General features: G+C 53.8%; 1 protein-coding gene across 2 annotated transcripts in view; it reads right to left on the bottom strand.

Moving 5' to 3' along the window:
• Positions 1-998: 998 nt before the first annotated feature.
• Positions 999-13,126, bottom strand: part of LASP1 (LIM and SH3 protein 1) — a 50,740-nt gene continuing 38,612 nt past the window's right edge. For both annotated transcript variants that reach the window (XM_078437206.2, XM_078437205.2), the window contains exons 5-7: positions 7,827-7,977; positions 7,340-7,443; positions 999-4,025 (exon numbers count right to left, since the gene is read on the bottom strand). In XM_078437206.2, the coding sequence (XP_078293332.1) occupies positions 3,852-4,025; positions 7,340-7,443; positions 7,827-7,977 (429 nt within the window). In that variant the 3' untranslated portion in view covers positions 999-3,851. The remainder of the gene's footprint in view (positions 4,026-7,339; positions 7,444-7,826; positions 7,978-13,126) is intronic.

The raw sequence follows: 13,126 nt of genomic DNA, 5'->3' as shown, positions 1-13,126 counted from the left end.
CAGGCCAACAGGAGGCGAGATCTGCCAACTCATTCCCTTCCGCCGGAAAACACATTAGGCGGCAGCTCCTTCCCAGAGAGAGCGGGTGGCGGTACTGTCTTTAATTATCCCGCCCAGCGCCTCCGACGCTCCCTGCACCCTCCAGCCCTGCCTCTCTCTTACTCTCCATCCCCAAGGCTCGGGGAGAGCCCTCTCCATCTCCGCTGCTGCTAACCTGAAGCCAGAGAATGCCTTTGTTCTGGGCCCCAAGCGGGAAAGGCCCCTTTCCACAAGGCAGCTGGCAAGGCGGCATGGCGTGAGGCTGCGAGGGTCACACCGTGGGTTCTGAGACCTCTGGCCCTGAGACCTCTGGCCCTGCCACTAGCTGTGCAACTTCTGCCAAACCATGGCCTCCCTGGGTTCCAGTGAACCCCCATCGGTGAGGTAGACATCGCCGTGGTGATTTGGCTTGTGAATACTGCTTTGGGTTGCCAGACCACCTGATCAGATGGCTTCATCCTCTGTCGTATCCCGCGGGCAGACCGCCCCTCTGCCAATCCCTCAAACAAGCGCCCAGATCCTCCCATGTCCCAAAGCTGCCCCCGAGCTGAGCTCATGCATTAATGCAACAGGTTTATTTGTTGAACAGCTATGTGCCTGGCCCCGGGCAGGCCCTGGGGATTTAGAGAACTTAAGTCCTGCCCTCTGAGTGCACTGGCTGGTGAGGAGACAGGTGCATCACTAAGGAAGTCAGACAGGAAGAGGGAAATACAGGAGCTCAGGGAAGTTTCTGGAAATGTCACCAGGCTGGGCAGAGGAACTGGTCACTCTGTCCCTGAAGGGCAGCAGCGCTCTCAGGAGGGTGCCAGGCTAATGCCCCCAAACAGGACACGGACACACACGCACACACACGCACACACACACGCACACACACGCACACACACACACACACACACACACACACACACACACACTCAGCAGCAGTACCTCAGAGCCAGAGAGAAAACCAAGTCCGCAGGTAAAAATTATACTTTTATTATTTGAGTCACCAGGAGAAAGATTCACTTGTGGTCCAAGTCAAACGTTGAGAATCGTAACAGGCCAGAAAGAGTTGATCCCAAGCACAAGCCCACAAGGGAGGGGACCAAAACAGACCAAGAAAAGACAACCACCCCATATAAAAAGATGAACGGATGGCTTCACACACACACACGGATGAAATGTTTGGACAGAGGCAAATTTCACATGGTCATTTGTATCTTTTTAAATACAGGTTTGTGGGGTGGTATTTTTTTTTTCCAGCTATTAAAAAAAAAAAAGGCCCAAAAGTGCATATGTGAGAGGAAAAAGGCAGAAATTAAGCAATAAAGTAGTTTTCCCTGGAGGGACATGAGGAAGAAAATAGGAAGCAGTGTTGACAGAATTCACTTTTCTCACCATTGGGCTTCTTACACTTTCTTATTGGTCCACTAAAGTTATATTCACATTCTAGCTTTAACGCATCTTCTTTCCTGGGATTAGATTGGCCAAAGACCTTTGTGAACTGTAAGAAAAGACCAGGGACTTGGCCCAGCCCTCGGTTCTGTGCTCTTTTAGGGATGGATGGTTCTGGAAAGGAGCAAGGACTCCCAGCAGCCCCTGGGTCCCTCAGCACCAGTGTGACAGTCCCTCTTCTCTCTGGGGGTGTGGAAAAGGTCCCCTATTTTTAGGACGGGAGGAGCAGAGGGGCCAGCAACAAGATTCCAGTGGCTGGCCTGCCTCGCTTTGGAAGGAAAATTAGGCTGAGGGAAAACAGGCCGCCTCCTGCTCCTCCAGGCCTTCCTCCTGCCTCTCACCACGCTGCCAGCCACAGGTGCTCCAACAGGATGCACCTCTGACCTTTGGTCCCAGAATCCGCGTTGTGCTTTGAGATCACGAAGAAAGGCAACAGAGCTCCCCCATAGCGCCCTCAGCTTCCACATGGTCCGACGTAAAGACCCTCCACCCGCCTTCACCTCGGCTGGGGCCAGAGGAAAAGAGACGAGTCAAGCAGGGCTCTCCCCCAACAACAATGGTCATTTCTTTTCCACCTTCTGATTTGGGGAAAATATTCCCACGTCCACCCCGCAAGCGGTGAGGACCGGATTGCTGAATTCGCCTGCAGGGTCCTCCTTCCCGAAGGAGGCAAAGATGTCAGCTGGGGAGCCTGAGTGGACTCAGGGCGAAGGCAGGAGGGGGAGGCCCAGAGGGGTGTTGAGAGAGCCCAGAGAGGAGTGAAGCCAAGCGAGGGTGGTCACAGCCACCGACAAGCGAGAGAAGGGACTTGGAAATAGCACCATTTTTCCCCTCCTCACCCCGGGGTCTGCGCTTCCAGTTTTGTAGCCCTGGGACTTTTTCCTTCTGCTTCCAGGGGGCCTTAGGTAAGCGAGGGAGAGGTCTGGTGGTGCGGGGGATGAGCCCCCAGAGGGAGACACCCACAGTGTGGGGGACATAGGGTCGTCTGATGTTCTACTCTGCAGCCAAGGACATGGACGTGAGGGGAGAGAATATGCCTGGAGCCATGAAACCTTGCCCCCCACCCTCGCCCCAGCAAGCTGCAAGCCCCAACATCAGCCCCACCGACTCCATGACCACCCCCTTGCCTCTGCCCAGCACGCTGAAAAGGAGGTGGGTGGGCTTGCGCCATTTGGGGATACAAGGAAAGGAGGGGCCTTCACTCCAGAGAAGACACGGGGAACTTCTCTCTCCCACGGCCCTCCCTTCTCACCGTGGGGTCTGAGGAAACTATCAGGCGGAGACGGCCCCACGCACCCTCGCGTAAGCCCAGAGACTCCCGCCGGCCGGGACCCTGGCTGCTTCGGTCACACGAGCCTGTCACGGATATAGACGCGCTCCTTCCCCCACATGCTGAGTCCTGGAGACACCGAAGGTCCTGTGGCTGTGTGCAGCTCCAGCGTGCTTAGGGTTGGACCAAGGAGGGGAGGCCGTGGGAGGCCTGAGACATCCTCCCGTGGGGAGTAGGGAGGAATGGCCCACCTAACCCAGAGCCTGGGGGCCCGGCGTGGCAGGCCAAGAGGCCCGAGGCTTCCTTGCCTCATGGTTCAGGAGCTACCAGGGTGTCTGCAGACGAGGGGTGGGAGGAGGAAAAAGGGCTGTGGGAGAGAACACCCTGTTCCCTTCCCTCCTGCAACCGTCCCTAAAAGTAAGAAAGGCGAGCACTTGACCCAAGCCATGCTTCCTGGGGAGCTCCTTGCCCGCACCAGGGCTGCGTGGGCAGGAGAGCAAAATCACAGTGTGAGAAGGAACACGTGTGGGGAGGGATGAATGAATCCCAAAGCAGGAACTCAACCCTCCTTTGTGGTCCTTGAGAGTGGGAGAGGGTGCTGGGGGGCCCCTCCGAGGGCCAGTCGCCCCGTCTCGGAGAAGCAGAGGCTAAGCCCATCCCAGGGGCAAGGGGGTATGGAGCCCCGTCCCCTGGGAGTCCTGGAAAGTTTGGGTGTGTGCGGAGGAGGGCAGGAAGGTCTGAGGGGGCAGAAAAGAGTGAAGGCAGAGGCCTGGGAGCCAACGGGTCTCTCATTCCAGACCAGCTCCCCGGGCCTCGGCCTCCCCCCAAGAGGTCCACGCCTGTTCCATCCAGAGAGAAAACCAAGAAGTTGGTCAAGGGGAAAACCCGCCAGAGGAAGGAGCCCGCGAAAGTGGCAGAACAAGGCTTCGGTTGGCAAAAGTAGCTGGAGGAGGGTGGGAATAAAACAAGCTGTCGCAGATTTAGAAAACAAAACAAAACAAAACAAAACAGAGACACTGAAGGGTGGGCAGGTCACGCCCAGGACAGACGCGATGCCATGGAACGCACTGAAGACGGGTGGGGGCGGGGCAGCACCCAGGGGAGGGGCTCAGATGGCCTCCACGTAGTTGGCCGGCAGCATCCCCGTGTCGCCGGTGCGCTCCACGGTCCCATACATCCAGCCATCGTCGATCTGCTGCACGTTGATGATGGTGTCCCCGTCCTGGAAGGAGACTTCGTCCTCGTCGGCGGCGCTGTAGTCATACACAGCGCGGTACCGCTTCTGCGGGGGTGGGGACACCGTCAGGCCAGGGCCTGGCTCCCTTCTTTGTAAACCCTACAGGACCCAGCACAGAGCCCAGCCCAGCAGCGAACCAGGGGCTGGGAGACAGGGGAGGCCTGGGCTCTGCTATGCATTTTCTCACCCCTGTGTTTCCCTGTCACCCTTCTCACAATCGTCTGGCATCTACCAAGGGCTGGGTGCAGGACACAGACTGAAGCTGCCACAGCTCTACCCCACCTCTTGGAACAGGAATGCAGTAGGTCCAATGAATACGATGCTCGGTAGCGTTTCAAAGACGTATTCTGGGGAAAAAAAATCTGCACTTGACACAAGAATTTCCACCCTCCAACCTCAGCCAAAATGCTATGCTTAAGCCCCTGAAAAATGCCCAGTGAATCTGCAATCCAACCGCTGTGTGGGAAGCAGGCGAGACTCTTAACGTCCTCTGATCCTCACTGCCCTTTACATCGACTGGTCTCCGGGGGTCACCTCAGCCTTCGTGGTCCCCCAGGCCAGGCCCTGGGATCTGTGGGCCGACCGGTCCGGGATGGAGGAGCCCCCTCAACCTCCCACATCTGCCCCCACGGGTCCACTCCACTAGGACCACGGCTCAGGCTTTCTATTTCTGGCCTCCAATCTGCCCCCTCCAATTGTTCACCCACTGTGATCTCAGGGGGAACTTTCCAAAGCGCAAACCTGATCATGTCATTCTCTGGCTTAAAATCCTTCAGAGGTGTCCCACTTTCTTTTTTTTCTTTTTAATGTTTATTTATTTTTGAGAGAGAGAGAGAGACAGAGTGCAAGCAGGGGAGGGGCAGAGAGAGGGAGACACAGAATCTGAAGCAGGCTCCAGGCTCCGGAGCTGTCAGCACAGAGCCCAACGTAGGGCTCGGGAACTCACAGACCGCAAGATCGTCACCTGAGCCAAAGTTGGATGTTTAACCGACTGAGCCACCCAGGTGCCCCTGTGTCCTACTTTCTTTCTTTAGATGAAATTTCTTTTTCTTTTTTTCTTTTTCTTTCTCTTTCTTTTTTTCTTTCTTTCTTTCTTTCTTTCTTTCTTTCTTTCTTTCTTTCTTTTTCTAATTTTAGAGACGGCGTGTGCTCACAATGGGGGGTGGGAGAGGGGCAGAAAGAGAGGGAGGGAGAGAATCCTAAGCAGGCTCCACGCTCAGCACAGAGCCTGACACGGGGCTCGATCTCATGACCCTGGGATGATGACCTGAGCCAAAATCAAGAGTTGTATGCTCAACTGACTGAGCTACCCAGGTGCCCCTCTTTTTGTTGTGTTTTTTTTTTTTTTAAAGATTTTATTTTTAAGTAATCTCTACATCTAACGTGGGACTCGAACTTACAACCCCGAGATCAAGAGTTGCATGCTCTACCAACCGAGCCAGCCGGGTACCCCTAGCACCAAAGTTCAAACCGTCTTTCAAGCCACAGAAACCAGCTCCATCAACCCCAAAGGCTGTGAGATAAGTGGTCACACCCCCCCCCACCCCCAGAAGTGACCTTGGTCTCTTATCACCAAGTCTGTCTCTATCTCTTGGGTTGATGCCAGCTATGCCTGCTTCCCACAACAGCCTCCTCACCTACCTCCCTGCCTCCACCCTCAACCTCTTACTGCCTCTTCTCACACAGCTGCCGGAGCGATCCTTTAACAACATAAACCAAGGGGCACCTGGGTGGCTCTGTCGGTTGAGCACCCGACTTCGACTTAGGCCATGATCTCGCAGTTTGTGAGTTCGAGCCCCTCGCTGGGCTCTGTGCTGACAGCTCAGAGCCTGAAGCCTGCTTCCGATTCTGTGTTTCCCCCTCTCTCTGCCCCTCCCCTGCTCATGCTCTGTCCTCTCTCTGTCTCTTGATAATAAACGTGAAAGAAAAAAAAAATTAAAAACATAAACCAAAACCTGTCACTCTGCGTAGCTCACTAATTGCAAAGACCTTCCTGTGGCCTACAAGTCCCTGCATGATCTGACCTTATCTCCTACCCTCTTCTCCTCTAATCGCCTTGGACTTCTTGCTGGCCCCAGGGCCTTTGCAGTTGCTACTCTCCCTGAATCATTCACCCTTTCATCATCCTGAGGACTTTGCTGCTTTCCTTCCCATCACCCTGCTGTCTTTTTCTTCACAACACATGCCACCATCCGACCTTATATATATACCCTCTTATTTTACTGCCTCGTTTGCCTCCCTGACTGGAATGTAAGCACCAAGACTGCAGGAACGTGGTCTTTTAGTCAGGGCCAAATCCCTCATGTCCAAGATAGGTTTCGCAAGTATTTGAAGGACCGGCTGGTCTATCTGGAATCTAATCCTACAGACGGCTTCTCGGTCCTGCCCGGTACCCTACGCAGCACGGACACTCCCTTGTTTACTTCCTCGTACCCAGGGCATAAGGCTCCAGGAGGACATGTATCTCAGGGCTATTTTACCTCTCTAGGTATTGTCTCTCTTGCTCCAACATGAGCAGCTTCGAGCTCCCAGGAACCCAGCACAGAGGGGCTGGGCTCAGCCAGGAGCTCAGTGGTATGAGTGGCTCAGCAGCCCCCTCGATGGGATAAGGATCAGGACTTACAGACGGGCCACTTCGACTCGAAGGACTGGGAAGCCTGATCCTGCCCTACTTCCTACTCTTTACTCGTCGTTTACTTGGCAGTATCGATGAGGGCCCGCTCTGTGCCTGGCTCACGGTAGCTGAACCCAAGGAACACTGCCCTGCCCCCACAGAGCTTCACATTCAGCAGGGGAGGCACACAGAAGTTAACACACAAACGGTTCTGAGTTGGGAAAAGTGTTCTGAAGGGCACTGGGGGGAGTGATAGAGATGTCAGGGGAGATCCAGCTGACATGGGGGGCTGGGGAGGGCCCCTCAGAGGCAGGGGCAAGCTGAGATCCGAAGGACATGGGGGTGGGTCATCCTCATGAAGGGTGGGGAGCATGGCCTAGGTCTGGAAGGCTCCAAACAGAAAGGTACTTTGTGTGCTCCTGGGCAGCCGGAGTTAGGAAACCAGGCAGGGAGAGGTAACTTGCGCAAGGTACACCCAGAGCTCGAACGCAGGGCCCCAATCCCAGCCCAGGGCTGAGTCCGCTAAGCACACTTCCTTGATCAGAGGCTGAGGTCCCTATCGCCTGCAGATGACGACAGGAGCTGGGATCAAAGGTCAGGGAAAGCCAGGCCTCCTGGGTGGGGTTTCTAAGGAGAATCGCTGAGCAATGTCCACCTGCCCATCCACCTCTGGCCTCCTCAGGCTTCCCGGGCCCCATCCAACCCCCCAGCTCCAGGACCTCTCCCTCTGGCCAGAGCTACTCACCCCGCCCCCGCCTGGGGCACAGCGCGGTACGGACACCGGGGCTGCAGGCTCCTTGTAGCCACCATAAGACTGTCCCACCTGCTGCTGCTGGGGCTGCTGGTAAACTGGAAGATGGGGGGGGGGGGGGGAGACGGGGCTCAGAAACTGTCTTGCCAAATGCAGTCCCTCCCGGATTCCCCTGCCTTCCCCCACGAAGCCCCTATCGTGCATTTCCACTCCCCCCCCCCCAACCTGGCTCGGCCCCCACTCCTCAAAGGCTTGTGTGTCAGTGTTGCATATTCTAGAGCAGGGGCTGTGTCTCTACCAACATGCTGGGGAGCCGGCATAGACCCTGACCCCGGTGCTCGATGCTCCTGGTGGGATGGATCTGAGGGTGTGCGTGAACAGGTGCCTGTGTGTGCACGGAGACCAGGCTTCTCTCCGACCTCCTCCCCATCCCACAGCCGGCCCGGTCACAGGTCCTCTGCCCCACAGGCCTCAGGCTCACCCGGGGCGCTGGTGGGGATGTGGTGGGGCGGCTGCTGCTGCTCCTGGGGCCGCCGGTAGCTGCTGTCCTGGGAATCTCGGCGCTCAGGCTCCAGGCCCTCGCCCCCGCTGGGGCCCATGCGGCTCTTCTCAAACTCCTCATGGTATTTTATCTGCAGCGGGAGAAAGTGCCGGGTGAAGGACTCACAGCAAACCAACCAAAGCTCCCTGCCACTTCAGATCTCCCAGGTGAGGAGAGACTCCCCGAGGGCTACAGGCAGAGAGAGCCAGGTCCTTGCGGGAGGCACGCCAGCTGTGTGCCCTTGGATAAGCTGCTTAACCTTGCTGGGCCTCAGGTTCCACCTCTGTAAGAGAGGGCATCGTTGTCTACCTCCAGTGTTGCTGCAGGGTGACAACTCCTGTTCCCTGACTACCTGCCGGGCGCCAGGCTCTGTGCTACGGGTGATGCACCATGGGCTCGTTTTAACTTGTCAGCACCTACAAGGGGGGATGTGACGGTCCCCAGTTAACGCACAAGAAGGAAACCAAGGCACTGACGAGCTGAGTGAGTTGTCCAAGATCACGCAGACTCCAGGGCCTATGCTCTTCAGCGTTAGGTAATTCTGCCTCTGTGGGTGTGACCTCACCGGGCTCTGTTGAGGATCCCAGGCTGCAGGACAAGAAATGCAGGGTCCTCCCTCCTCATCAAGGAAGGGAGGAGAGCAAAGCCTGCCCTGTTATCTGGGGCAGAAGGAACTAGTGATTCTGTGCCCCAAGGCCTGATAGGAGCTGTCCCAGCCCGGGGCAGTCCCTTCTGGCCGTCCTCTGGAAAGGCAGCAGGGCCTCACTTAGGGGTTTGGGTCAGGACCAGCCTTGCCCCTTCCCTTCATGCCCCAGCGGGGGGACTCACACCCAAATGGCAAAATGGGCTGAGCCCATTCCTCAGGGGGAGGCAGCCAGTCTTGGCCGGACTGAAAACCCCTGGGTTCCCTCAACTCCCACCCAGAAGGGCACCCAGGGGTGAAGTTCTCAGACACAGGGCCAGCGCCCTGCTCTTGGATTCCTAAGACAAGAGCAAAAGGCAAGTGTCCCCGAGCCCCACTCCCTCAGTGACCCCTGTCCACTGGTGGGGAGGGGGATAAGGAGAGGGGCCAGCCCTCCTGAGGCCTTTAGGCACGCAAGGCAACTGCCCTTCCGACTTTTGTCCTGGGGGGTTAGAAAGGTCAGCTTCCTGTGTTTACTTTCTGTGAAGGAAAAGACGCCTGACCCCAGGAGCCAGTGACCAGGGAAGGGGAAGTGCATGTGTGGAAGAGGACAGAGGCCTGTGCTGGGGGCGTGTTTCCACAAGTAGCTGGTAGAATCGACCTTGCTCCTGACACAGCCACTACAGGAGTCAATACTGATAACATGAGGGCCAGCTGCCCCAGGTGGATGGAGGCGTGGCGAGCCCGAACACAAAGGAACCCTCCCCAGCACCCATGCACATATCACCTGCTACTGTTAATATTAATAACCTTCGCATCTGCTCAGCGATTCACACTGAGTGCATAAAGCCTCTCTGCACATGATCTCCCTTGGCCCTGGGAATAGTCCCCCTGAAAAAAGAGGCTGGGCAGGTACACTTTAATTCCCATTTTACAGAAGAGGAAAATGTGCTCAGAAGTTAAATGCCTTCCCAAGACAGAGCTTTCATTACTCAATAAGGGACAAAGGGACACAGGGACAAAGTCACAGCTACACGGGTCCTTTCCTGAGGGCAGGCATGGAGCAGGGTGACCACAGGCCCAAGTCTGCCCTTCTTCCCAGGCCATGTCTTCTTGTTCTGGAATAACTATGAGTAAGCCCGCCTTTCCCTTGCGACAGGGATGACGAGCATAAGGTCCCCCTAACTTTGAGGGAAGGAGAGGCAGCATGGCAGGGATAAGTGGCCTGAGAAAAGCAGGGTACAGTCCCTCTGTCTGGGCCACCTGGGCCACTACTCCCCACTTCCTCTCCCTCCGTTCCCCCAGCAAGTGAGAAACTTCTGTCATTGCTCTGCCAACCCACCGAATGATGGGAGAAGCAAATTGGCAGGTTAAAGGGTGTTCGCACATCCGAAAGGGAAAGAAACATTTTCCAGACTCTGGGGGTCTGGCTGGTCCCTGCTCCACATGCGGCAAAGTTCTGACCTTCTAAAAGCCCCGAAGGAAGGGCCACCACAAGCCCAGAGCTGTCAGCAGATCCCCGGCTTAAGAACTGTTGTGGGCCACCGTGGAAGGACACCCTGTTCTGTGCCCAGAAGATCCAAGTGCACGTGGGTTGAGGGGCCCAGGCCCCTGCTAGCCAGGACTCTGGGGTGACCAGCTGGGGGTCCCTTCCAAAGCTACAGAAACCCATTTTCTCTGCTAGCTGACGTTCTGTGTTCTGAGCCCCTGCTCTCCTCACGCTGGTGGAAAACCAAGGTCTGACTCCCCACGATGCTGCCACATGATTCTACGTCATGGTCAACAGGGGAACATAGGCTCTGAATGGAATCAGCAACTCAGCAGCCAGGGTGCATTTTTTATAACGTCTCCCACTTGCTGAGAGCCTGTTTTGTGCCCTTACATGGATTACTCATTTCCTTTTCTCAGCCAGCCCTACAACTATGTAGCACCCTCACCCCCATTTTATAGGTGGGGAAGCTGATGCTCCGAGGTGGGTAACTGGTGGGTTATCGGAATCCAGCTCTAACATCACACCCTTGCTTCTCAACTACCGTGCAATATTGTTGCCGATTACAGACTAATAACATTTTGTTTTTAAAACAAACGTAAATCTTTGGGATGCCTGGGTGGCTCAGTTGGTTGAGCGTCTGATTCTTGATTTCAGCTCAGGTCCTGATCCCAGGGTTGTGGGATCGAGCCCCGCATCGGGCTCTGTACTGAGCATAGAGCCTGCTTGAGATTCTCTCTCTCTCCCTCTCCCCAGCCTGTGCTCTCTCTCTCTGTCTCTCTCTAAAATAAGATAAGATAAGATAAGATAAGATAAGATAAGATAAGATAAAATAAAATAAAATAAAATAAAATAAAATAAAATAGGGGCACCTGGGTGGCTCAGTCAGTTAAGCATCTGACTTTGGCTCAGGTCATGACCCCATGGTTCATGGGTTCAAGCCCCACGTTGGGCTCTGCACTCACAGCTCAGAGCCTGAAGCCTGCTTCAGATTCTGTGTCCCCCCCTCTCTCTGCCCTTCCCTTGCTCGTGCTGTCTCTGTCTCTCAAAAATACATAGACATTAAAAAAAATTTTTTTAAATAAATAAGTAAAACAAATGTAAATCTGTTTACCTTCATTAGTTATCAGAGAAAGGCAAGTTAAAATCGCAGTGAAATACCATGATATACGATCAAAATGGCTAAAATGAGTAAGTCTAAGGACGTAGAGCTGTGGAGACTCTCTCATCACTGCTGGTGGGAGGGTAAAGTCAGTACAGCTACTTGAAAAATAGACGAGCATTACTTGGTAAGGTGAAGGGTCGTAAACCCTAAGACCCAGCAATTCCACTCCACACAAACACCAGCATCAATCAAATGCTGGTATAAGCATTAAACGGAACACTACCCAGCGATGAAAAAGAGTGAACTATAGCTACACGCAAATACGTAGCTGAATTTTTTTTTTTTTTAGTGTTTAGTTTATTTTTGAGAGACAGCGAGCAAGTGTGCACAAGTGGGAGAGGGGCAGAGAGAGGGAGACAGAGGATCTGAAGCAGGCTCCGCGCTGATAGCAGAGGGCCCGATGCGGGGCTCAAACTCACGAAACATGAGATCGTGACCTGAGCCAAAGTCAGACGCTCAACCGACTGAGCCACCCAGGCGCCCCGTGCCTGAATCTTTGAAATTTCGGGTCCTGTCGACCAATGGAAGAAAGACACAAAAAGAATACCTACTAGATGTTCAAAGTCAGGAAAACCAAAACTATAGTGTTTAGAAATGCATGGTTCCATATTAAACTTATAAAGAAAAGAACAGCACATGTTTTCAAAAATTACCCCAGAGGGTTGTCCCACAAGCCTGCCTCCAGGTCATTTGACCCTGGGGATGGAATTTTTACTACTGATTATACCATTTACTACTGATTATACCCAGATTCTAAAGACTGAAGCTAACTTACAGAATATGCACTGCCAGCTATTATTTTTTTTAATGTTTATTTATTTTGAGAGAAAGAGCAAGCAGAGAAGGGGCAGAGAGAGAGGGAGAGAGAACCGCAAGCAGGCTCTCCCCACTGTCAGCTCAGAGCCTGATGTGGGGCTCGACCCCACGAACTGTGAGATCCTGACCTGAGCCGAAACCAAGAGCTGGATGCTTAACTGAGTGAGCCACCCAGGTGCCCAGCCCTGCTGATTATTTTTAACTAATAGAAAGGCAAAGCATTTCTGCCCCTGGCAAAGATATTCCCAGAGTTTATGGTTTTATGGTCCTGTAGAACATTAACCAGTTCTACAGATACTGGCAGGGCATGGACCAGCTCTGTATCTAACTGTATCCAGCACTTTCTTTCACCGAGGAGGCATCACCTCTGCCTTCCTGCCCTCCAGCATAATTAACTGAAATATATGATAGGTGCTCACTGCAGGAGAATTATGTTTTTAACACTTTGAAAACTTGTAAGAGGAGTTCAGTAATATTGTTTCTTGACTGATCAGTACACACAGAGGTTTGCTGCCTGTGTTACCGGGTGTTACATTTCACAGAAAAAAGAAAAGAATTGTATACAGAAAATCAATATGTAAGTAGAGACATAGGCAAATACAAGCAGAGCTTCTCTACTAGGCAGGGGCTCCCAGAAAAAGGGTGTCCACGACGAAAATTCCCCAGTCCCTTACAGCCGTTAGAGCTCATGACCAAAGGCCAGGATTCCAGAAGGATACACTGCGTCCCAGAGGCCATCCCTGGCCTCTCAACGCTTCTGATGCCTTTCATGAAGACACAATCACCCCAGAAGTATAACTTACAAGCACTTTGCCTCAAAAGTTTTCACACATTCTCAGTACCCACAACGGCCCAATTTTTCAGCCAAGCTTTCCTCTTTGCCTCTTCTTTAGCCACAAGGTGGAAAGGAGACAGGTCTGCCTTTACAGAAATGAGAATAACATTGACAACACTGATCTGATGGATGACAGACCACACACGTCCAAAGTGTTGAAACACCACCGGGGGAGACCAGCCACTTTTTCAAAATGCTCTTGCTTGTAAATCCTCTAATCTGGAGCATATTCCTCCAGGGAGGCAAATCTCATCTCTTTGCAAGATGCTCTGACCTCCCTGGAAACAGCTAACCTGGGAAGTGAGTGACAAAC

Source organism: Panthera onca, chromosome E1, assembly GCF_046562875.1.
Source record: "Panthera onca isolate mPanOnc1 chromosome E1, mPanOnc1 haplotype 2, whole genome shotgun sequence".
NCBI classification, from domain to species: domain Eukaryota; kingdom Metazoa; phylum Chordata; class Mammalia; order Carnivora; family Felidae; genus Panthera; species Panthera onca.
The sequence above is the reverse complement of the archived record's forward strand: the minus strand, read 5'-3'. Positions and strand labels throughout refer to the sequence as shown.